Here is a 25002-nt window from a genome sequence, read left to right as displayed (position 1 = left end):
TTTTTCAATTTGTTAAAAAATGTTTTTTACATATTTATTTGGTGTTGTGTCGTGTGATTTTTCTAATGTAAAATATGTGCCGTGGCTCAAAAAAGGTTGGGAAACACTGGTTTAGACGGCTCGATCCACAATTGAGTCAATTAGATGATCATTTAGCAACCAGGCAGCATGTGAAATCCATCATTTCAATTTCACACTGCATTTTACGCTGCAAAAAAGTGTTCTGGAAAAGTTGCAAATCAGAGGGAAATTTGCATTGCAACTTGACGAATCTACAGATATTAGATACAATAGGTTTCACACTGAGTAAATTTAGACTACGGTTTCATTCTAACTTGTTAAAAAATGTTTTGGACATATTTATTCGGTGGTGTGCCGTGTGATTTTTCTAATGTAAAATATGTGCCGTGGCTCAAAAAAGGTTGGGAAACACTGATCTAGTCTGGTGATGTGTATTCTGAGTTTTGGATCACGGATTATCTTTGGTTTTTCAGCTCCCTCCGCTCCAGTTCTGACGGCCCATCCTGCTGCCCCGCATCTTTATCAGCCTCAACAGCCGCCCCAGCAGATGCATCCATTCTTCGCCCAGTACCAGCCCTATGCGCCCATGATGCAGCCTCCGCCCGAGCAGGCTCAGCCAGCGCAAGCGGCGGACACAGTCCAGCAGGAAGTGGCGGGAAAAGAAGCTCCGGCTCCAGAGCAGGTCCAGTCTACTGCCGCTGAACCCCAGCCAGCTACAGCTGCAGGTGAGGGAGGGGGTAACGGAGAAGATACCGAAACTATAACCAGCATCAGATCTGGAGTTTAGGAACATCCACGAGCCATTTCCCACTCCTGTCTTCTCTTGGGCTGGAAATTGCACCCAAAAGCAGCACAATACGGCATTATTACCTATATATTACCTATATACCATACCAATCCAAAGTTAACACGAGCGGAAAGCCAAAGTTAACACGTGCAACCGTTATACGTCTTCAACCCAGCATGCATGGCACTAGTAAAACAGTGGCGGGGCCCCTGGGTTAAAATATGTGTTATAAATTGTGATTTTTTAAAGAAATAACAATGCCGCATGCTTTTTTTAACAACACATTGTAGTATGAGAGAAAGATGAAATTAGATGTATGCCTATTAGTTCTCCCAGGTGGGGCTACCTTTAAAAGAAGGGTACAAGAGGAGGAACTCAGTGCATGACGTTGGTCAGTTAACTCACACCAACCCACGGACTCACTTTGACCATTTGAAATTTGTCACCAGAAACTCAGTAAAGGGTGTTGTGGATCTATACGGGTAACATTTGATCATATATAAGAGCAAATTCAGAAATAATATGCATGGTACATTTTATATAAAATGCATATAGATGACTTATTGGCCTGTAAAACAAGCATGTGATGAATAAGTCACCACTAGTTTTTCTAACACACTCCACTAATATGTCCTGTTTAAAGAGCCTGTAAAAGAGCTGGTAAAAGAAGAGGTGACGCCCTCTCTAACGAAGAAAGGTATTTCAAACATTTACTTACATCCAGTATATTATATTTATCGTGACTTACGCGCGATCATTTTTTTGAATCTGGTTCTTTTCCAGCTGCAAAGAAGAAGAGGGAGAGCAGTGATGCCAGTGAAGGTACCGAGAAATTCACTGAAATCTAACCGTGCCACTTTACCATTGAATTGCTGTAGAGAGTCAGTTTCTGACACGGAAATGATCAGACCGTACCGTCTGAAAGACTTTTATCTCTGTTTCTAAGGGAGCTCTCATTAGAAACTAGCTCTGACTGTCATTTGGAAACGGGGAAATTACACGTTGTCCTCGTTTGTGGCTGCCGTTTTTATCTTTGTGCCTTTTTTTTTTTCAATACTCTGTTCAGAAGTGTTAGATCTGCTTGACTAAAGTTTCATGGATGAATTTTGCAAACAGAAACTGACCACTTTATTTACTGGAAATTCGACTGTGCGGCTGTAGCTCAACGGCGATGCCCAAATTAATTATCCGTATAAAATTAAATCTGCATGCTCTTCTTTTTTTTCGTCCAATAACCTCCTCAGAGCCGTCTGCTGCTAAAGAGAAAAAAAACAAAGGTAATTCTCATTAACAAGCAGCTAATTTAGTGTTGGAAAAAATGGCACAAGGAAAACAATTTGTCAATTACAGATGTCATTTCTGAAGAGAAAATGAAGGGAGCGACTCCAAAGAAAGGTGAGCAGCTTACTAACTGAGGCCAGATACCAGGATGAATGGACGTAACAATCTAATGAAATAACATTGTGTTTGTTGTCACAGAGTCCGCCGTCAAAAAGGACAAATCGAAAAGTCCTGCAGCGGCAGAGAAAGGTCTCAAGTTTGAAGATAATACTTGGTGAAAATGATGGATTACTGTCTGGTCTTTCACGCGGCTGTTCTTTCAGAGTTGCCCGGAAGAGAGAAAACCACAACCGCAGCTGCTGCTAAAAAAGGTAAAAATACCTCGAAAGTGTGCAGAAGTGTCACATTCCCCCTAACCAATGACGGAGAGAATACAAGATGATATAATCTGTCATAACACACTTACACATTTATGCTGTTTATACAAAAACATTTCCCAACTGTGGGATGATTACAGGAATATTCTATTCTATTCTATTCTATTCTATTCTATTCTATTCTATTCTATTCTAGTTGAAATCTTCTTGTCTTGGCAACTGGACTTGTATTTCTTCACTTGAAGACGTTTCACCTCTCTTCCTAAAGGCTTCTTCAGTTCTGATGACATATGGAGAATTTGCTAATATAGATGCCAGGGTTTTGGGCGGGTCTAGGTTGTGGTAGTTTGTTGTAAAAATGAAAGAGTTGATCTGCAGAAAGTAGGCGTAAGGGGGGTTGTTAGCTAATGGGGGTGTCATTGGTTGGAACAAAAGAGCGACTTAGCGGGTTTAATGTGTAATGTGGTGTATGCTGTCACTTGCACTGAGGATTATGATGACATCTACATCGGAGAGAGCAAACAACATCTGCGGAAACAGATGGCCCAACACAGTAGAGCCATCACTTCAGGACAGGACTTCCTAGTCCACCTACACCTGAAGGACAAGGGACATTTGTTTGAAGACAACAATGTCTGTATTCTGGCCAGAGAAGACAGCTGGTTAGATGGAAGAGCAAAAGAAGCCATTTTTGTCAAAACAGAAAAGCAATCTCTGAACAGAGAAGGGGGCCTCAGACACAACCTTTCACAAATGTACAACGCCGTACTGGGATCAATACCAAGACGGATTTGCAAACACAATCCAGACCCATCTGCACCCTCCAAACAACCTGGAAAGATCCACCACCAGAAACAGCCCCGCGTAACGTCCACATGTGCTTTAGTTTTACAATTCCAATCCAGGTAATCCCACTAAGCTGCTCTTTTATTCCAATAAACGACACCTCCATTAGCACAACAACCCCCCTTAAACCTAGTTTCCGCAGATCAACTCCTCTATTTTCACAGCATGCCACCATAACTTAGACCAGCGGTGGGCAAACTACGGCCCGCGGGCCACATCCGGCCCGTTGGTCTTCTCAATCTGACCCGCCAAAGATTGGTACAGAATTCATACTTGATGTGAATGATTGGATCAATGAATGTGGGAATTCAAACAGGGGATTATTTCATTTTAGGAGCTACTTGAGAACACTTGAATTTTCCTAAACTGAATGACACAGATTGGATTTGTGATTTAGCCTTTACTGTGGACATACTGACACACATGAATGAGCTGTATGTGAAGCTACAAGGGAAAAAATGGATAGTGCATGAAAAGCAAGCAAATGTCAGAGCTTTCAAAACCAAGCTGGATTGACTTTCAAATCAAATGTCAGACGACTGCGTTTTTTTTATATGTATTGTCTCTTGTGGTGACCCAGCCCATCTGTCAAATTTTAAAAGTTAATGCGGCCCCAGAGCCAAAAAGTTTGACCACCCCTGACCAAGACCCACCAAAAACCCTGGCAGATATATTTGGAAACTCCCCATTGGTCATTATGTCGAAGAAGCCTCTCGGACGGGGCGGGGGGGGTGACGTCTTCAGGTGAAGAAATTCAAGTCCAGTTGCCAAGACAAGAAGATTTCGACACATGAATTCACCATGACCTGGATGACTGAGAACCTCCACAGACATTCTATTCTATTCTAAACATTCATTTAGTATCTATACCGCTTATCCTGCATTCTGGGTTGCAGGGACGCTATCCCGGGTGTCATGAGGCGCGAAGCTGGGTTCACCCTGCATTAGTTGCCAGTGTTTCACCCCTCCTACCGTGAGCATGAAGCCCTGACCTTGAGCCACTGTTCCATGCCAAACTTATTCTAAACACATCTGTTCAAGTAGGCTGAACAGATTTTGGGAAAATGGCAAAGGGAGAAGCTCTAAAATGGTAATGTGCTGTTGTTTTCAATAATTAGCAGGCTGTTGCTCGGACCTATGCAATGGTGATTTTGCAGAATCACAATTACGAGAAAGAATTTTAATCACCATGAATCTATCTGGAGGTTAAGAGGTTAACAGTATTCACTAACAAGTTGTCTTTCATTAGAAGTCATACTTTATTTTCATTGCCTGCCAACTTCCTTTGTTACAAATGACTAGGAAAAAGTAAATTATTGCTTAGGAGAGATTTAGTGATTATAATGTATACTTTATTAATCCTTTGCCTGGAAAGTCATTCTCTGCAATTAACCCATCGTGGATGAACCATGAGCAGTGTCTGCCATCTGTCAGCGCCAGGGGAGAAGTTAGGGGTTTGGTGTCTTGCTCAACAACACTTTGACACACAAGGAGGAGCCAGGAATCGAACCAGAATGATGTCCGCCTCCACCTTTTTGTGGCGGAGGGATTTGCGCATCCCGGTGATCTTAGGAGCTACCTTGTCATGGGCTTTATGCCCCTGGAAGTCATCCAAGTCAAACAGGGCCCAGGGGAGGGACCAGACAAAGCGTGGTTCAGAAGACCCTCATGAAGAATAACACAATTGGACCCAGTTTTACCCTGCCTGGACGTGACCCTCCGGGAGCCAGGCCCAGGAATGGGGCTTGATGGCGAGTGCTTGGTGGCCAAGCCTGCACCCATGGCTCCCCCTTACCCTGGGCTCACCGCCACCGGAAGGGCCGAGGGGGGATCGGGTGCAGTGTGAGCTGGGCGGTGGGTGACCTTGGCAATGCAACCCTTGCTTACAGAAGCTGGCTCAAGGGACGTGGAATGTCACCCCTCTGGCGGGGAAGGTGCCCGAGCTGGTGAGCGAGGCTGAGAGATTCCGACTAGATATAGTCGGACTCACCTTCATAGGAGTTTGCCCAACCAGCGACTGGTTGTTTTGTGGATCTGGAGAAGGAATTCAACCATGTCCTGCAGGCAATACTATGGGGGGTGCTCTAGGAATATGGGGTACCGAACCCCGTTATATGGGCCGTTTGGTCCCTGTATGACTGTTGTCAGACCTCGGTGCTTACTTCAGGTTGGGGAAAAGGTCCTTCCCCAAGTGGAGGTTGGCTGCTGTCCCCGCTACTCAACTTCGTATAAGCGGCAGAAGATGTATGAATGGATGATATAAATAACTAAAGCTGATAATTGGAGTTGGACTGAATATGAGAAAATGTCATGTATGAATATTTTAATCTTTTTGGTGCCACTGTGGACGCTCGCTCTCTTTCACTTTTATGAAACGACCTGCTTCATGTGCTGTGATTTTGCACATATTTGTGGCAGGAAAAAATAAACTGCAAAACCAGCTTCATAATGTCATTGTGTGTTCCAGGTGAAAGAGAAGCCATTGCATATTAGACAAAACGAATTATTCAGGCCTGAAATTCACCTAATCTGGGATCTTTCTCCATTATATCAGAACCAGCCGCAGCACAGCCAAGAAGGAGGTCAGAGAGGACAGGTAGTTAAACAAGCTGGTGAACCTCGTTTGCATAAAGTAAATCATAATTCTTGTCAGCGTCTTAAAAGATGATTGAAACTAACTGTTTTTTTGTTTCTAATATGCACCAGCTGTCAAGACCAGAGCCAAAACCTCAACCACCAAGAAAGGTTCGAGTTGATTTTCACGCTACTCAGCTTATGCACACGCTAAACCAGGGTTTAAATTAGCTTGCGGTTCCATTTTAACAGTTTTTTTTTTTGGTGTGTGTGTTTTGAACACCTCACACTAATTTTCATCTTCTACTTCACCATCCAGAGGCAGAACCTCGCCCTCAGCCAAAGAGATTAAGGTCAGGACTAGAATCCATGAAGCGATTGAATGTTACCTCTCCAGCTAAAGAGGAAAACACCTCCAAGTCTTCACCTGGAGCAGGTAAATTCACTGTTTAATGAATTTGGTCGGAGATTTTAAACCGAGTGTTTCTCTGAAACGTACTCTTTTTAATCTTTTACCTTTAGCCAAGACAAGATCAAAAGTGTCCGCTGACAAGAAAAGTAAGTACACAAATGGTTTGTGTTTTTAAGTTTTGGATTAAAATCTGCGCTCTGTAGATTGATTCAGTGGTTTGCTCTTTTGCCTCACAGAAAGAGGGTCCCTGGTTTGATTCCAACAGGCGGCTGTTTCTCCCAAAAACATGCAATAGGTTAATAAGAGACCCTGACAAGTGAATGGTTGTATGTCTCTATATGTGGCCCTGTGATTGACCGATGACAGGTCCAAGGCCAACCATAACTCTTACCCAATGGCTGTTTCCACCCAACAACCCTGAGTGTGGGATTAGCGGTATAGAGATTAAATGATTTACAACTGCAGGCTTTTGGTTTGGAGTTCGAAAGCTCAAAACAGATCTGGGAAAAATACACCCTGCTGTTATGCATATGAACCCCAAAACAGCACGCAAATCCAAATCTGTCTCTGCAAGTGCCAAAACCGATGATTGATACTGAAACTTAGAAGCAAACTTGATCGTAAAAACAAAAACAACCAAACAACCCGCGACCCCTTTCATCGCTACACTGCGGCTCCGAGTGGCCTGGGAAAATATGTTATAGGTATTTAATTGAAGTGTATTTTGTTTGTGTTAGTTCCTTTTTTGAATTCTAGTTCTAAATTTGAAGATTATTGCGATCTTGAAATAGTAAAATTCAATTATATCTATTGTTTTTCGACACTCAAAATAAATGCCACACTAACGGAAGCCGGTATACCCGCCAACTGGTATAGCCCCGATTTGCAGATGCTGTGCGCAGAACTTCCATTAACCAGGTAAAATAAATATTTATGCAGATATTCATTGTTTACTGACACAGCTATTTTTTTCCCAATTTTATTTTTAAAATTCAAGGCTCCGCTACACACTCTGAAAGCCCAAAGCTCAAAATGTTCAAAATGTGTTCATTACATAAATAAAATTAAATTTTCTCTGTAGCACTTCGTGGATTTCATAAGCAACACACGACACACTTGTTTATACAAAGTGTAAAGGTAATAAAAAGCAATATGTACAGTGGTACCTTTACTATAGACGTCAAAAAGTAATGGCAGCTCCCAGGGTTTTCTTTTCCATGGAAAGCAGGTCCAAATTGCTCTTTGGGTGTTAAAGGTTGCCGACCACTGGTGTAGCACCCAACCCAAGTAGCTAGGTATTAACCTCTTAGTTAATGCAGTGATAGTACAATGGGTGGGGCCCTGGGAACGTTACTTAGGTGAAATTTTTAGTGGTAAACAGGAGAAACAATAATACTTTTTTTTTTAACTTGAACTTATTTATGCTTTTTAATTATGGCAGTGCCTCCATCTCCTAAGGAGAAAATATGAATTAAGACAAAACACAGATCTCTTTAAGTACAAAGTTAAAGTTTAGTTTCACAAAATTAAAAGAAAGAAAAATGAAATAAAATTGGTAGTGCGTTCATTTGAGATTTTGTCGCTTTGCAACTACATAAACATATTCAAAAACCATGTAAATCCCTTCAAGTTCAGTTCAGTTCAAAAACCATAACCTTAAAGTCCTTTTTGTTTTTCTCAGAAAGTTCAATCGTGGCAGGCCTGATTCGATGCTCGGGTTCGTTGGACCAGAAAAACAGAAAATGGCCGTTTCGCTTGTTCACAAGCCCCAAAATAAAATGCACGTGCTTTGATGTACTCACAAATCCTTTTGGTTTCGAAGCAATGGATAGTCAAACGTTGTCCATCACCATGCGATTCCCTCTCGGCAAACGGGTTGGCAATGACTTGGCATCATGGCATTATGAAGTGTACCCGGTGAAACTCATCGATTAAGCCTCAGCAGAAAAGTCCAGAGAATTCCTCTCGGTCCACTGTGCATTAAAAGTCTCCAATGAGTCTCATATATTCATCCAAGCTCATATATACTGCTCAAAAAAATAAAGGGAACACTTGAACAGCACAATGTAACTCCAAGTCAATCACACTTCTGTGAAATCATAGTGTCCACTCAGAATGCAACAGATTCATTTTGACTTGTTTTAAGGACATTACATCAAAGTTGGATCAGCCTGGAGTTTGTTTATACACTTTAATTTTGAATGTGATTCTTATCCAGACCTCCATGGGTTGATACAATTGATTTCCATTGATCATTTTTGTGTGATTTTGTTGTCAGCACATTCAACTGTGTAAAGAGCAAAGTATTTCATAAGAATATTTCATTCATTTAGATCTAGGATGTGTTTTTTAAGTGTTCCCTTTATTTTTTTGAGCAGTGTACTTTACAGAGTATGAAATTAACTCGCGGTAAAATGATAACAATGCTAACGCTCGATTAGCATCGCATATGTGCACTTAAACATATCGTTTAAGCATAAAAGTCACATACATCGAGTACTCACTCATCACAGGGTTAAATAGTCGAAAACAACAATGTAGACTCTGCATCCACAATGTTTTTATGACCATTCTCCTTTCAGCTTAGCTTCACAAACTTCCCTCGGGCAAACGCAGCAGTCGAATGCCTCGCGCCTAGATGTTCTATTGCACTTCCTCATTCCGATCCCGCCCTCACGCATGTGATTGGACAATAAGTTTACATCAACCAATACAATTAAAGAAAATACCATATTGACACTTAACAGGTTCGGACGCAAACAAAAGCCCATGTTGAGCTGTACGTTTCACACAAGCTTGCGGCGATTAAAAGCACGATTCCCAACTAAATGACAAAAACCTTAGATAAGATTAAACCTTGTTTTTAACCATTTATGAACACATTTTAAACATGAAATATTAAATGTTTTACTGCCATTTCAGTCTTATTTAATTTTACTTAAATGTTAAAACATATTTACATTTTAGCCTGTATGGTTTGTAATGAAATTTTAGACTGGGCCACACTGGATTAGACCAATGATGCACAGGAACTAAGACTTGTGTCATCATACGAGACTGCAGTGCCTAAAAATCACCCACCGATTACTAGAAACCAATAAGCGCTGCAGGGTTGCCAATAAAGGTTGCAGGGATGCTGGAGCCTGTCCACGCAGTCGCTGGGCGAGAGGCAGGGTACACCCTGGATGAGTCGCCAGTCAATGGCAGGGCCACATATAGAGGCAAACAATAATGTTGTAGTTCTTTCTGAATGTATAAACACAGTCACATGAGACGATACTGCTTTAGTTTCAATGCTACATTTATCTGTTGTCAGAATAATCAGATAAGTCACTTTGCAGCTTGGAAAATTCACCAAAATACCACTTCATGTGAAAACGGGCTACCGGGCAAGTCAGGAAACTTTGTTGCCAAATGATATGTGACATCATGATTACTGAAATGTTACAAAGCACTTAAAAACGCACCACGGTTGGACATCTAGGTGTACAAACAGTGTAAAAATCAACAGCTCAAGCAAAAATCTAATCATCCAACTCATGTTGTGATGGTCGCAAGACAAAACCGAGAATATAATATGAAATGAGATTTTTTTTTCTGGTAAAGTTAATTTCTAAGGGAAAGGAACAAGTTTGAGTCGATGTTAATGAAAATAATCAAACGAGATAAAGTTGGACAATGACCTTTCATTCTTTTAATAGCATCATTCGGGACAAAGCAATGTCCTCAGAGAAACATCTGCACGTTCTAAGACTGAAAATGCCGCTGTGTACAGGATAACATTCTAATGAAGGACCTTCCAGACATAGTTCTACTCAGAGAGCAGTGATATCACAGAAATAATCAATGTCCTCCACAGTGCCTGCAAAAATACTTGGCAGGTTTTAACGAGTCTGTGTCTCCTTGCAGGCAAAGAGAAGGAATCCATCAAAGAGGCTCCAGGTTCGGATATAGAATCAGAAATTCATTTGATTAATATGTCTTCCTGACATTTTTTTGGACTGAGCCGTATCCTTGCTTCCCCTTTTTCGCCCTTTCAGAAAAAGAAGATAGAAAATCCCCACAAGCGAGTGAGTATGAACAAGTGAAAGTAATCGTCACAAAAAGCAATGAACTCGCGCTTTGTTTACTCAAACATACAAAATGAAAGAAGTTGACTTTCCTTGAAGCAGCTCAGAGATAATTCAAACTGTTAACTCATTTAATTGAAATTCAGCAGCTCTTTGTAGCACAAATGTTTATTCAGTCCAAACTCTATTTTGCACTTGCACCTCCTGGGTTTGACTGTAGGATCATTTTTCTAATTTCCCATGAATAAACATTACTTCCTGCCGTTTCCTTCTCAAATCAACCACGATTGAGAACCTCACTGTTGCATCATTGTATTCTTTGTTATGAGAGATATCGTGTTAACACACACACACCGTTATCTCTGAATTCAGTGGCAGCTGCTACTGTGGATTGAAGGACCTCGGCAGTTTATTTACTTAAAAACATGAGAAAAAATATACATATTTCTGTAAAGTAACACGCTTAATGCATGACTGCTCAGCCTAAAATGGCATTGGGCTGTCGCGCAAGTCTCAGTGTAACGTCACACACATTCACATGTTCCTGTCTGGGGTTGATCCATCACGTGTTCACATGCATCGATTGGTTATAGGTCTGGTCAGATCTATTCTTAGCACTGCTCGGCTCATGGAGAAACAACTGTGAGAAATCGGTACCATTCACGATGGAGATTTAGTTTCACAGGCAAGGAACTCTGCCATGTTGGGAGAATCTCAGCACTGACAGGTGATGCTGAGGCACAGGATGGAAAATCTATGTCCTTTATATAATGTCTGGTATATTCTTCTTCTTCTTCTTCTTTGGGGTTTTCCCTTCAGGGGTCGCCTCAGCGAATCAACTTTCTCCATCTAACCCTATTCTTACCGTTAGTCCAAAATATGATAGCTGAGATTGCAGTTGCGGACAGTTAAAACAGGTCCATATGAGTATGTATATATTGGTACTTAACATAGATAGTTTTGTTTTAGAGGTTTTTTGAGGTTTGTTCAATTAATTTCCAAAGATTACCATGAAGGATGACACTCACTTTTGGTGTCAAGCATGAGTCTTATACTTTTACGGGTTTACATGAAAAACACACAGCAACTTGGAACAGGATTTGACATTAGACTCTTGAAAAGTGATACTTTCTGAGCTGCAAAAACTTCAAACTTGTATAGATTATCACCCAGTCGAAGCAGAATCTTGTATGATTGTGTTATTAGTATTCAAATTCTTCACAAAGATGCTTGTTGTTTTTAGAGATTGGAATAAAAGCATCGCTTCACATCTCATGTAACAAGTTAATACTCACCTTCTTTCTACCGGTTGACTCAATACAAGGAGACATTCACTCTAATGACATTACGAATGTAAGTGATTAGAATTTAATGAGACAAGCTGATTGAAACCAGATTACTGGCCTTTGAGCTGCATTGAGTTATTGGCTTTTGATGAATCTAGCAACAATAATACTTAGTGGAATTGATTAAATCCCTGAACCAAATCCCATTAAATGTGGGCGTTCTGTTCTGATTGAGTCATCCGGTGAAGAATCAACAATCCCACCGCCCGGAGTGACTCCACACTTTCCTTCCGAGGTCTCACACAATTTGGCTCCAGGAGTTCTGTGATCCGAGCCGTAACAGAGGGGCAGATAGTCTCTAGAGCGCGCAGAGTAAACAATTCGCTTCCCCAAAATAAATCACACCCGTGACCTGAACAACTTCTGCCCGGGCCTATCTTGTCCCTTTAACTGGGTTTTCGAGCCGGAGCCCAAAACAATTGGATTTTTTCCTGTTGTTTTATTTTTTTTTTTGAAGTCAGTTGATGTTTCAGACGATAAAGCACAGAAAGCATCTGGCTGTTTTTATCTGTTTGAACGAGCTTTCTACACTAAACCTGAGAGATAAACAAAGAGTTTAAAAAAAAATAATTAAAAACTTCATCAGCGAAAGAACCAATCCAGTCCTGTTACAATTCTTCACGACTGACAAGAGCGTTAATTCCTGTGTTAATTCCTTTTTTTAACTTTTAGTTCTAAATTGGGAGATTATTGTGATCTTGAAATGTTAAATAAAATTGCATTTATTATTTTTTGCCGCTCAAAATAACGTCACACTCGCGGAAGCCGGTATACCCGCCAGCCGGGAAAGTCCCGATTTGCAGATGCTGTGCGCAGAAGTTCAGGCGCAGAAGTCTCATAAACCTGGTAAAATGAATATTTATGAAGATATTTTGCAAATAATTATTTTTTATTGTTTACTGACAGTGATTTTTTCCCGATTTATTTTTAAAATTCAGGTCAAGGCTCCGCTACACGCTCTGAAGCCCAAAGCTCAAAATGGGTTCATTACATAAATAAAATTTAATTTTCTCTGTAATACCTTGTGAATTTCAGAAGCAACACACTACACACTTGTTTGTACAAAGCGTAAAGGTAATAAAAAGCAATATATACAGTGATACCTTTATTTTAGACGTCAAAAAGTAATTGCGGCTCTCAGTGTTTTCTTTCCGAGGAAACCGGGTCCAAATGGCTCTTTGGGTGTGAAAGGTTGCCGACCCCTGGACTAGCTGGTCTTGAATACGGGAGCTTCTTTGAGGCAGTGCAAACTCCATGCTAGCCCCGAAATAATCAGTCTGCAGAATTATGTCTTTAGAAGGCACTAATATGGTCCGGCAGTGGAACCTTAACTTGTTTAATTTGTTCTTTGACTCCCCCAAAAAACATACTGTGCCTTTTTGAAACTTTTTGTGGCAAAAATACAGAAAGAAGCTGTTTTCCATTTATCCAAACTAACATTTATTTTTCTATTTCTTCTAAGACTTGAGACCTTTGCTTTGTTAACGTAGTCACTCCGTTAGCCAAATCAGCCATCTTCAACGCATCTTTGCTACTCAGGATTGTACAGGTGGTTGACTTAGCCATGTCATAGCGCTTGGCGAGATCATTAACATGAACACCGCTCTCACGTCTAGGTAATAGCCTTCTTCAGATTGACTATAATTCATCTTCTAACCACCACTGTTGCCAGCACTTTTACCTGTTTTGGGAGCTTTAATGAGGGTTAACTTACTGAAGAAGGTACAAAAAAGCATTATGAAAGGAGAACACAATGATGAATGATGTAAACAACACGGAGTACCATGCACACTGCCGCTACGCATCAATACCACAACGCAGAAAAGCTGTTGACTTTGTTTGCTTTTTCTTTCGTGCACTGAGGAGCGTTCACAACTCGATTCACAATTTTATCAAAACCTCTGTTTGTTGGACGATTCGTTGGTGGATTCAATCGTAAGCCAGGGTTTTACTCCATATTTTTGCCTCCGTTTGATGATACATCTGTGTTCTGGTGATCGGTTTTTCACAGACTCTATTCAGAGACATAAATGGAGAAACAAAACAAATGTGATCATGGTTTGGATGAACAAGTCAGAATATCCGTATGTTTTCGCGTGTTCATCCAAATGTCAATACATTGTGGACCAATAGCTATTATGTTCCATCCTATGCATGATGAAATTGACTGAAAAAACCCTGATTGTGACAGTCCGAAGGGAGATCCTATGTGTAAAAAATGAATTATTGAGAAAGGATGTGTGTCTTCTTCCTATTCACGGCAGCTTTTCCTCCCTTTCCTCCTCAGTGAACCACAAATGCATGTTAACTCTCATCCGTTATTAAACACCCACAACACGTAGTAGCATTTTAATTTCACAGAGGAGTTCCAGGTGAAAGATAGTATTGCTAAAAAGAATAAACCAGGTTTGGAAATGTTACATGAATTCACATTAAATCATCACAAACGTATTCATAATTCCGATCTTTTCACTGAATAAAAGCAGGTTTAGCTTTAACCCTCATATTAAGGGTCAAATTGACCCTTAACATAATATGAGGGTTAAGGATCTGGACCCTTCTAATATGTCATATCACTGGTGCATAACTTAAATATTCTGTGACATAATTTTCAATTATGCAAATATTTATTTACATTTTCTCTACCTTTTCTCTTTGAGCATCTAAGTCTCTTTGCTATGATAGACACCCAATACAACAGATTCAGCTCCAGCTAACTTTGCTGTTAGCATTGAACAGAACGTATTAGCATAATACATAAACTCTGCACATCTACAAAGCTCTTAGTTTAGACCAGTGTTTCCCAACCACTGTGCACATTAGTGTGCCGTGAGAGATCATCAGGTGTGCCGTGGAAAAATGCCCACTTTCACCCGATTGGTCTGAAAATTATTTATCCAACGCAAATAATGTGTCTTCCTATGTCTATGTGGGCAGCGTGCCCATTCCATGGCAACGGGTAGTGAATTAACCTGTGCATCTGTGTATCAGAGTGATTAGTGACGCTTTGCATGATACATTTTTAAGATAAAAAGTACTTGTATCTGCGTAAACAAACAGGCAGCATTGTTGAAAACTACCAAGACGAGTGAGAAAGCAGTGAAAGCTTGCTATAAAGTTGCTGAACTCATCTCTAAATCCAAACAGCCACACACCGTAGCAAAACATTAATACTACCTGCCGGCAAAATCATTGTAGAAGAAATGCTCGGCTCTGGCGTTGATAAAGAAATAGCCTGAGTTTTCTCAAATAATACCATTTTCAGATGTATTGATGACATGTCTTCAGTCATTGAAAAAAGGGTTCTGGAAAAGTTGTACATCAGTGGGAACTTTGCATTGCAACTTGATGAATCTACAGATATTAGATATATTAGATGTCACACTAAGTAAATTGAGACTATGGGGTTTTTTTTCAATTTGTTAAAAAATGTTTTTTACATATTTATTTGGTGTTGTGTCGTGTGATTTTTCTAATGTAAAATATGTGCCGTGGCTCAAAAAAGGTTGGGAAACACTGGTTTAGACGGCTCGATCCACAATTGAGTCAATTAGATGATCATTTAGCAACCAGGCAGCATGTGAAATCCATCATTTTAATTTCACACTGCATTTTACGCATCTTCCGAGCAGTGGGGGACAGACTTGTCCGCTAAATGCTATATTTGCCTTTCCCTTCCCGCCCGATACCTGCTTGAAGGGGGCGTTCCCTGGGACGACCAGCACAGCAGCGGTCCCTTGTGGCACCAAATAATATCACAAGCGACACTTGGAAGGGAATGATAATGCAGTGTGAATGTACACTGCTCAAAAAAATAAAGGGAACACTTAAAAAACACATCCTAGATCTAAATGAATGAAATATTCTTATGACATACTTTGCTCTTTACACAGTTGAATGTGCTGACAACAAAATCACACAAAAATGATCAATGGAAATTAATTGTATTAACCCATAGAGGTCTGGATTAGGAATCACACTCAAAATTAAAGTGTAAAAACAAACTCCAGGCTGATCCAACTTTGATGTAATGTCCTTAAAACAAGTCAAAATGAATCTGTGTTGCTTCCTGAGTGGACACTATGATTTCAAAGAAGTGTGATTGACTTGGAGTTACATTGTGCTGTTCAAGTGTTCCCTTTATTTTTTTGAGCAGTATATAACAAAACCCTTGGGTACTTTAGATTTTACTTTTAGCACTTGTGTGTTCACTTTTACTTTCACTTTCTACATTTTGTAAATATTGTAGCTTTTGATAAATATAGTGGACACAAACAATCTCAATAAACTGAACATTTAGTTTTTTTGGATAGAAGGAAAGCAGAAAATTAACTCATATTATCCTTTTGATGTGTTCACAGAACAGAGATTTTTCCAGTGCATTTATGTGCCTGGAAAAAATGCACAGTACCCTTTGCGACCTCCTTTCACGCCGACCATGTCCCCCGCCATGATGTCCCCTGCAATCAGGTCGATGCTGGAACAGCAGCGCGCCGCCAAGGCCTCGGCTCAGTAGGAGATCCCGACTTCTCGCCGTATTCAGTACCCGACCTCATGAACTCTTCCGGTGACAGCAGCGAGAGATTCAATTCCATCCATGAGGACAGTCTCTTATGGATGTGAGAGGATCACTTGGACAGTTACGCAATATTTTGTCTCGAGTTATGTATTTTCTCACTTTGTGGTTGAGCTCCTGGGATTGCCTTTCATACGTTCTGGTGCTTTGCTTTGAGGTTGTGCCTTCATTCGGATAGTAAAATGCCTTTTCATCCAAAACAACACCATCAACAAAAGGAGTATTTTTGAAGGAGCAGTGTTTAAGATGTGGTGAGATTGCAGTTAAATGTATAATTTTTTGCCATTTTACGGCCGGTATGATCACCCGGAACTAAGACTTTCATTAACTTAACATAACGCTCGTAAATTTTCAGACAAGCTGGTATAAATCACTCCGCTCTCCTTTTTTTAGTATGAATTTGCTCTTCCCTGCTACAAAAATGTATTCTTTAGCTATATATATTTACCATACTGCAGTCAGAACAGGGGAAAATGAAATCCTCGCTAGTAATTTCGGTTTGCGAAGGTGTTCTGTCTGAGCTGCAGGTGTTGATAAACAATTTCTTCCAGTAAAAAGATTGACAAACCAAAACGATGTGTGGATGGATAATCCTGCACGCAACCGTGGGTTTTCTTTAAACAAACCTTGATCTAATATCGCAATGTCACGCGATTTTAAACGCTGCTCTTCTAAGTTAATATGAATACAGTGTGTAATTGTAATTTGTAATTGTAATTTTCGTTGGGCTGACTGATTTAATTTCATAGCCCATTCTGTCAGTTAATCATTAATTACATTTGTTTTATGACTTCATAACGTTGAGAGCTGTAAAGTCATTATTATGACAGGGAGACAGTTTATTTCAAATGACACTTTTTCTCATAGCTTTATATTATATTAAAACCAGGATGAAAAAATATATTTTGTACTATTTTTGGACTATCTAGAGAGTACTACCTGGCACAGCACTTTGCACTAAATAAGAAGATCTACGAGCTCAGGTTTTAAAATAAAAAAATGATGCCAAATGATGCAAAGAAAAATATTGACTTGAAACTTGTAAAAAACTTTGGAATCACTGGTTTCCTGCGCACCACTGCTGCACTTGGTCCGCTTTGCTGCATTTTTTTACTAATTAACGTGCAAATAAATGACGGGCGGTCGAATCCCAGGAGCTCCCGTGGTCGATCCTGCACTCCCCGTCTCTGATCGCAAGCATGAACATCCATCAGTTCCCTTGGCAGGCGACGCTTCCCTTCACCTAATTTTAGGGAGGCAGGGAGAAGATGGTGCAATCCGTCAGCTGTGAAACTTCATCCCGGGTTATGAATTAAAGGCGGGGACTGAAGTTTTCTTAGTTTAATGAGATACTTGACGCATTGGACACAGTTTTATTCCAATGATCGGACTGATTTCAACAGGGACGCCTTGAAAAAGGGCAAAGCGGGCAGTCGATATTGAAGATTCGCTGTCCAGTCAATCGATGCATTTCTAACAGCTGCGTCTCTCAGAAATATGACCCCCACCTTCAATCGTGGCATGTCGCTACGTGTTGTGTTTACATGTCGGCACTGTGAAAACACAACGGAGTCGGCAAGGATACATTTGTTGTGGACAATAAATCCCTGAGCCACAAGGGAATGCTAAATCAGGCGGTATGCCAACAGATTTATGAGTTTAGATAAAAATCATACGTTGTCATTTCTAAATGTGACTAAGGTTGAGGCACAATAATGTGATTATCATTAGTGTCGTCATCATTGTCTTCCAGACTGATTGACGTGTTGGGGGGCTAAACTGTCTCGAAAACATTGACACATTTTCTGGGAGGTCGAACTTCGATGTAATACTTGAATTCTTTTTATTTGTTTTTGTCATAAATATTATCACAGGGTGCTTACATCTTCCGCAGCAATGGAAAACTCTAGCACCAGTACGGAGATAAACAAAGGGAATTATATGTTTTGGTATTATCAATAACGCTAGTTGGTACGTGATGACGAACGATCGTTTCAGAGACGGGGAAGTCGGAACAGGACAACTTTAACGTGACCAACTCATTAGACGCCGTGATGTCTGCTCCAATGGATGAATGTCTTTTTCCAGATCTTGTGTATTTATTGTTACGGATGGATACATGGTCATTTTACCAGTTACCTCACTCGTCCGTTTTTTTTTTTTGTGCCGAGGCGACGGAGGTTGTGCCTCGTTGCTGCGGCAAAGCTGTTGCTGAGATTTACCGGTAATAGCTGTTGTTGTCTTACTGGTGAAAAACCTGGCGTTTGAAGAACCGCAGTGTTTTCACACCAGGACTGACCTTGAATTAAAACCTTGAACAGTCAAAACCTAACCCAAGTTACCGTACGACATTCGACACTAATACTGTAACTATGGTTACCTAAGGCTGAAGACTGTCTTTATTGGTGTCTTGACTTATGATGATGTCATCGTTGCAAGGTGAGTAGTTTTACCGGCCACAAACAGAGCGCAATGTTTCCTGATATTAGTTCAGGATAAACAAAGCTTTATCTCCGTGCCTGGTGACCGTCAACCTTTTTTTTTTAATTATTTAAAATTTCTGTTGTGCTTGGACTGAACTTGAAACAAATCCTGGAGTTCGATTCATTTTCAGACGCTGACAAAACCTAACAACTCTCTTGACCTCTGGAGACTGGATATTTTCACCAACATCGCCCGGCTGGTTGGATGTTGCGTCTAACTTCCGAAATACTTGCTGTGTTTGTTCTATTAGTAACATTTCGTTGATGATCGGTCCCGAACGTCTATCAGTTCGGAGGTGCTGTAGATCCAGTCGGATCTTCAGGGCTGAAGCTACGACCTCTCGGTGCCACTCTGTGGTTTGAGAGCGGATCGGTCGAGGTCGATTTCAAGGCTTGTCGGACGTGGCGGTAAGAAATTAGAGCGGTTTTTGCTTCTTCCTTGCTGGCCGATCATCATCACTGGTTTAAGATATGACGTCGCTGAGCTGAAGCATCTGGAGCAGCTCCTCCAGAGGCTCCTGGAGATGCTGGCAAAGATATTACCGTCGGTTTAGTCAAAAAAGATCTCTTTGTCGAAGGAGCAGCAAGGATGGCATCTGATTGGTTAGCTTGTTGAGTGATGGAAGGTTCATCCAATCACCTGCCATCTCAAATCAAAGAGTTTCTCTTGGTTCTGATGGAGCATCCTGTTAGTCAGGTAACATCAATTTCTGGAAAAAGTCCCAAAAGTCCACCAAATATGGAAACAAAAAGAAGCGCTGGAAGGCTGATGGAGTCTAAAGGCTGTTTTTTTTTTTGTTTTTTTTTTCCTTGAAACGGAACATTAAACCTCCAGATTGTCAAAACGACAAGAGGAAGCATTGCTCTGGTTAAACATTCGCCATCAGATCACACCGTGCTCTCCGTGATGCCCTGGGCTCCGGTTCCACGGTGGTGTGAATCTCAAGAGGCTTGGCGAGCAACGTGTTAAGGACGATTAAGGACGCTGTGGACTTCCTGTCGCCCGGCGGCGGTCTCCGATCAGCAGCTCCATACATGAACATGTCAAGAGATCCTAACATTTCAAGGCCAAATGAGGTCTGACAAGCAATCTGACGCCTGCAGAGGCAAAAGCAGTTGAGCGTGCAGTGTTTACTTTAGATGTGAATACATTCATTAATTTTTTTTTTTTCTTTATTCTCGGATAAGCTTTAACCCCGCAGGGTGACGAGGCGGTCGTCTGGCTGTGTGTTTAATCAGACCAGACAGCTCAAGCTACATGGTGTGATTTTGTTTTTAGATAATAGTAATGATTTTACGCCCAGTCCATGTTAAGCCCTGCCTCCTGCTCAATGACAGCTGGGATTGTCTCCAGCCACTCCCCGATTAAGACTTTTAAAACCTCCTAACAAAGAAGGTTATCTGATGGAATAGATAGTCTGATCTCCATAGGTCATGGCCTCAATTAATGTTGGAGTCATCAGAAACGTGCGAAAATTAGAAGATCCTTGTTGGATGGATGAATGGAGCTGTTGAAAAAACAGACGATCCTATATCTTTTACGGTTTTACTTTTTTTTTTTTTTGCATGATGGCGCAGCGGTTGTCAATACTTTTACCTTGGCTTTGTTTAGTGTTTTCTTATGTCGGCTATTCAGATTCGTGGATTTTTGTCTTTTCAGCAGAAACAACCGGCTTTACATATGTTTATTCTAATACAAAATGTACAGCACTGATGAATGTGTCCTGTTTTATTATCAAGTGACTTGATATTTGTTTTGTTGCCCTGTTGAGACTCAGGTCTCGTCCCGCATAAAGAAGGTCTAAAACATTAGTTGACTTTACTGAGTATTTTTTCAAGCAGTCAAGTCAAGCCTTATTAATTTCTTTTATATAGTTAGGTATTTATTTATTCCTTTATTAGGAAAATTCACTGGACTATATGCCATATTGAAAGTAAATGCTTGTGTAACATGTTGGCTGAAAATGATTAATTTCCTAAAATGTCAGTCCGATGGCTGTACAATTCAAAAGAATTGACAATAAAATTACAATAAAATCAACAGTAAAAATCTTCTCATGAGAGAGATTGAAATTACCCCCAAATTCTGATTCCCCCAAAAATGATTGAAAATAATTTAAAACAATAATGAGATCTGCAGGATTTACTCCCCGGACCAGACCGCCCCTCATTCTTCTTATTCCGGGGAATTCTTGTTTGCTATTCTTTTTGTTTTCTCTTTAATTACTAAACAATGTATTCAGAATTTCTGGAGCAAAATAAATAAATCACATAAATAAGAACTAACACAATAAATCAATTTCTTGCTAACTACTAAATCCACAACAGCTATTTTACTCCTCATAATACCTCGTGATGGGAAGGTTCAATATGATAAAATTTCAAAAAAATAATAAATAAATTACCAAATGAAAGCTTGTGATTGGGAGCTGTTGTTTTTTTTAAACTCACACAATGTTATGACTTAAAAATTATGATTAAAAACACACAATGAGATTTGAGTATGTGAAATTGTGACAAAAAGTCAACCTGCAGAAGATGAAATTGAAACTGATGATCTATCTATCTATCTATCTATCTATCTATCTATCTATCTATCTATCTATCTATCTATCTGCAGACACATGACCCAGCCATACATTTGTGTGTCCATATTTATTTTGCTTGTTTTACATAATGCGTTTCAGCCAAGTTTTCCTTTTAGGACATTGTACACATGAAACACCGGCCGGCCGGAATACCCGTCCGTCTCCGGCTGCAAATATACAATCAAATAATAAGACCGACAATCCAGCATGATGCATTCATTGAAGGAAATCGGCAATTTGAAAAATAATTGATAAATAAATACAGACTTCGTTCAGTGTCTGAAGGGATTCAGAAACAATACATCAAGTGTTGTGATGGAAGAGGAGGCTTTGGCTGCAGGACGTCGCCGTAAACACCAAAATGCACCGTAGAAACGATATTTTTGTGTATAGAGAAAGACAAAAGGAATAATAATCACCATGTGACCTGGTTTTGGAACTCCGCTTAAGACTTCTAGAACTACTCTAAAGACTGAGACGTGTGTGTCGCTGTGTGATTTGTTCCAAGAGGCACAGGAACCCCTGACGGTACAATTTAACCTTTGACCTCGCGGTAAAACCTCCAACAATAATGCAAAGGTCGAAAAAAGAAACAAAAAAACACATTTGTGTTCATCCTGAAGGTTCACCTCACAGATTTTATGTTAACTTTCTGCAAATGTTTTCACAATAAAAAGAACAGAAAATAAAATACAGCTTATTTTTCCTGGTAGCTAATAAAAGTTAAGGAAATTACTTGAAGATTAGAAAAAACTATTAAACAAAAGAAATAAGAATATAATGAAGAGGACAAGGGGGATTTAAATTATTCCACGTGTATAAGAATCTGTTCCAATCTGTTCCAGTCTTTAATTTGTTAGGAGTGGGATGTTAAGAATAAAAACAAGTAAAAACAGTTTTTTCTCCTTAACTGAGAAACACCTCTTGAAAATTAGTGAAAAACTGAAAAACAAAATTAAAATAAAAATGAGCTGAACTTCTAGCGACTGGGTGGCTATTTTTGTTTTTGAATGAAATTTTACATCAAAAATGACCAACATTAGCTAAATTAATACTTGTCTGCGACATATCTGTTAACATTTGCAGTTTTTATTCCTGGAAAAGATCTAAGAAAAACACAGAACCTCCAAAATGGCCACCAAAAGTGTTTTTTTGCCAGACATTTTCCACGAAATGACGATCCGGCGCCCACAACGACACAGAGAGGACATTCAAAATGCTGAAATTCTTCAATAAAAACCTCTGTTTATCTTTTCATACAACATATATCTTTCTGTCAATAAACAATGTCCATAGAAACTTTTCCCAAAAATCCTAAACAGGAAAAAAAAGACTGCATTCAAAGGAAGTGGTGTTTGAACTACATTCAGAACAAAAATGTCAAGAGCTTGAAAACATGAGGATATTTCTTCACTTTAACAGTCATGATGTTGTTTTTTTGTTCAACTAATATTTGGATTCTTTACATTTGTATTTGTTATCTTGCCGTTACATTCATTTTTGTTAAGTAGCCATGAAGATCCTGTTTATAACATTGTTACATCTATCTTTAAGATGTTTATCTTGCTTAGCTTCATGTTGTATTAATGTCATTATGTTATATGTTTATCTATAATATTGTTTCATGTGTATGTTAAGTTATTTTAGATTAGTAATATGAGCATTTTTAAATTTGTTATGTAAAGTCTCTCTGGATTGTTCATTTATCCTATGTTGTTCATTAGCTTTGTTCATAACCTGTAAAATTAACATTTTAAGGAGTTGTGGTATCGAAGTTTGTTGAGTTTTTGTTATTCATATTAAAGGTTGATCCATACGTTCGTTCTACTGTTGACCTCAAATATTCAAGCCCATCACACTTGATGATTTCAACATTTTGCTTGAAAGTAATTTAAAACAGTTTAGTGAAAAATAGAGTGTGTGTGCCCCTAAAAGTGTATTTGTGATAGTCAAAATATTGGAGTTCCTTTACATACAGTGTGTTTTACAATAGAACAAAGCAGCCTCTCATAACTTAACGTAACCCAAAAAAATATACAACGGGCGACAGTATTATTTTTAGCAAAATTCAAGCACTAACACATGTTTATTTTATGTAAACGTTGTTTCCTAACAACTGGAAGCATCTACAGTGAGTGTGTGTGTGTGCGTATGTGTGTGTGTGTGTGTGTGTGTCTTTGTAGTCTCCCAAATTTGCAGCCCCTCAAACCTGCATCGTGTCTGTTGGAAAATTGTATTTTCTGTCTTTTTTTCTTTTAAGCCCCGAAGTGGTCAGTTCTACGCACTGAACGCAAATGCAGTAGTTTTTTTTGCAATTAAAGCATAGGGAAAAAAAAAATTAAAAAGTCATTTAGTTGAACATCAGAAAAAAAATGTTTTTTTGGCTCTTTGTCCCAATGCGTACCTCCTGTTTTGGATCCTTTCTATGAGTTCAGGTTAAATAGAGGCCGGCTGTTAATGGGGTTTTAAAAGCAGTTACATTACAGTTTAAACACAGTTTTTGAAGGAGTATTTGAAAGTTGCAGTTGTAGTCGGTCTTGCTAACACGACTGGTCTGGATTCAAATATTTTTGTCGTCTTTTGGCGTCACTTCACTGCTCTAAAGAACCGTCTTGAACTGTTTTTGGGGTCCAGTCGATGCAGTTGGGTGTCAGTTAGGAGGAAAATGAAACTTGGTCTCGGCAAATGTCCCAGTTTGCGAGGTAATGAGGTAAAAATGTTGGCTTATGATGTTGAGCAAAAAAGTTTACCAGAAAAGTTTTGCCAAGTTCCGCAAATTTCATGTGTTCCTTTCAGTTTCACTTATTTAGACGCAAGAAATACTGATTATAAATCAACTTTTCCAAAACTTTAGCTTTTTATTGGTCATTTTTGAGTCTAAAACAAGACCAGCTTCAGTTTCTAATCTTGAAAAAAAAAAAAAAAAAAAATCATTGTTAATTTCTGGCGTCTTAACAAGGCATTCCTGTGACTCGGACTCGTCTTCGGAAAGTTGAGGGTGCCGAGCGGGAGGGTCATTATTATTTGGATTATTTTGGAGTTCTACTTCACAGCTGAGAAGAAAGCGCTGCGTTCATCACTGTGGACAGTCAAAAAAAAAAAGAAAAATGACAAGTCTTCTGAAACGATTAGCTCAGAGGGTCTGTGGCGCTCATTTGACTCAGTACCAATGATGAAATTTCTCATCGTAACTCGCTTTGGACAAGTGATGTAACGTGATGTAAAGATGCGCTCAAAAAAGGAGGTATTGCTACAAAGACTTTGTGCTTCAAACTTCTATTCAGAGGGCAAAAAAATGGAAAAGCAGCCTGCAGACTGTTTGTGTCCCCGAGACTCGAGTTCTTGAGATAATGCAAACATTTGTTTTTTTTTTACTAGATCTTGTGATTGTAAACTTTGGAAAGGACATTATCGATTTGTGTTATTCTGAATATGAGTACCAATGTCGCAGGGAAGCTTTTCAACCGAGGCTGGAGAGCTTCATGATATACCTTTTGTTGTTTCCGTCAAAAGAAAATATGTAAACCTATGTATCAGCAGATACACCGATAGAAATAAGATAGAAAGAAATACATATGACTGTATTAAAGAAAATGCATTGAATCATGTTCTCTAAATGCTTCATGAACCCCCATCCCCAC

The 25002-nt window shown here is 39.6% G+C and overlaps 1 protein-coding gene across 5 annotated transcripts in view; it reads left to right on the top strand.

Moving 5' to 3' along the window:
- LOC147213344 (uncharacterized) overlaps positions 1-17291 on the top strand; it is a 36025-nt gene extending 18734 nt beyond the window's left edge. For 4 of the 5 annotated variants that reach the window (XM_086143419.1, XM_086143417.1, XM_086143416.1 and 1 more), the window contains 14 exons: positions 495-746; positions 1452-1505; positions 1592-1630; positions 2053-2085; positions 2159-2203; positions 2288-2338; positions 2413-2460; positions 5867-5908; positions 6019-6057; positions 6206-6322; positions 6409-6444; positions 10208-10240; positions 10339-10368; positions 16076-17291. In XM_086143419.1, coding sequence (XP_085999545.1) covers positions 495-746; positions 1452-1505; positions 1592-1630; positions 2053-2085; positions 2159-2203; positions 2288-2338; positions 2413-2460; positions 5867-5908; positions 6019-6057; positions 6206-6322; positions 6409-6444; positions 10208-10240; positions 10339-10368; positions 16076-16230 — 974 coding nt within the window. In that variant the 3' untranslated portion in view covers positions 16231-17291. The remainder of the gene's footprint in view (positions 1-494; positions 747-1451; positions 1506-1591; positions 1631-2052; positions 2086-2158; positions 2204-2287; positions 2339-2412; positions 2461-5866; positions 5909-6018; positions 6058-6205; positions 6323-6408; positions 6445-10207; positions 10241-10338; positions 10369-16075) is intronic. The other variant, XM_086143420.1, reaches the window with a different exon arrangement.
- Positions 17292-25002: the final 7711 nt, after the last annotated feature.

Source organism: Fistularia commersonii, chromosome 36, assembly GCF_037954325.1.
Source record: "Fistularia commersonii isolate RoL2024-O1a breed Wild chromosome 36, RoL_Fcom_v1.0, whole genome shotgun sequence".
NCBI lineage: Eukaryota > Metazoa > Chordata > Actinopteri > Syngnathiformes > Fistulariidae > Fistularia > Fistularia commersonii.
This window is presented reverse-complemented; position numbering and strand designations above follow the sequence as displayed.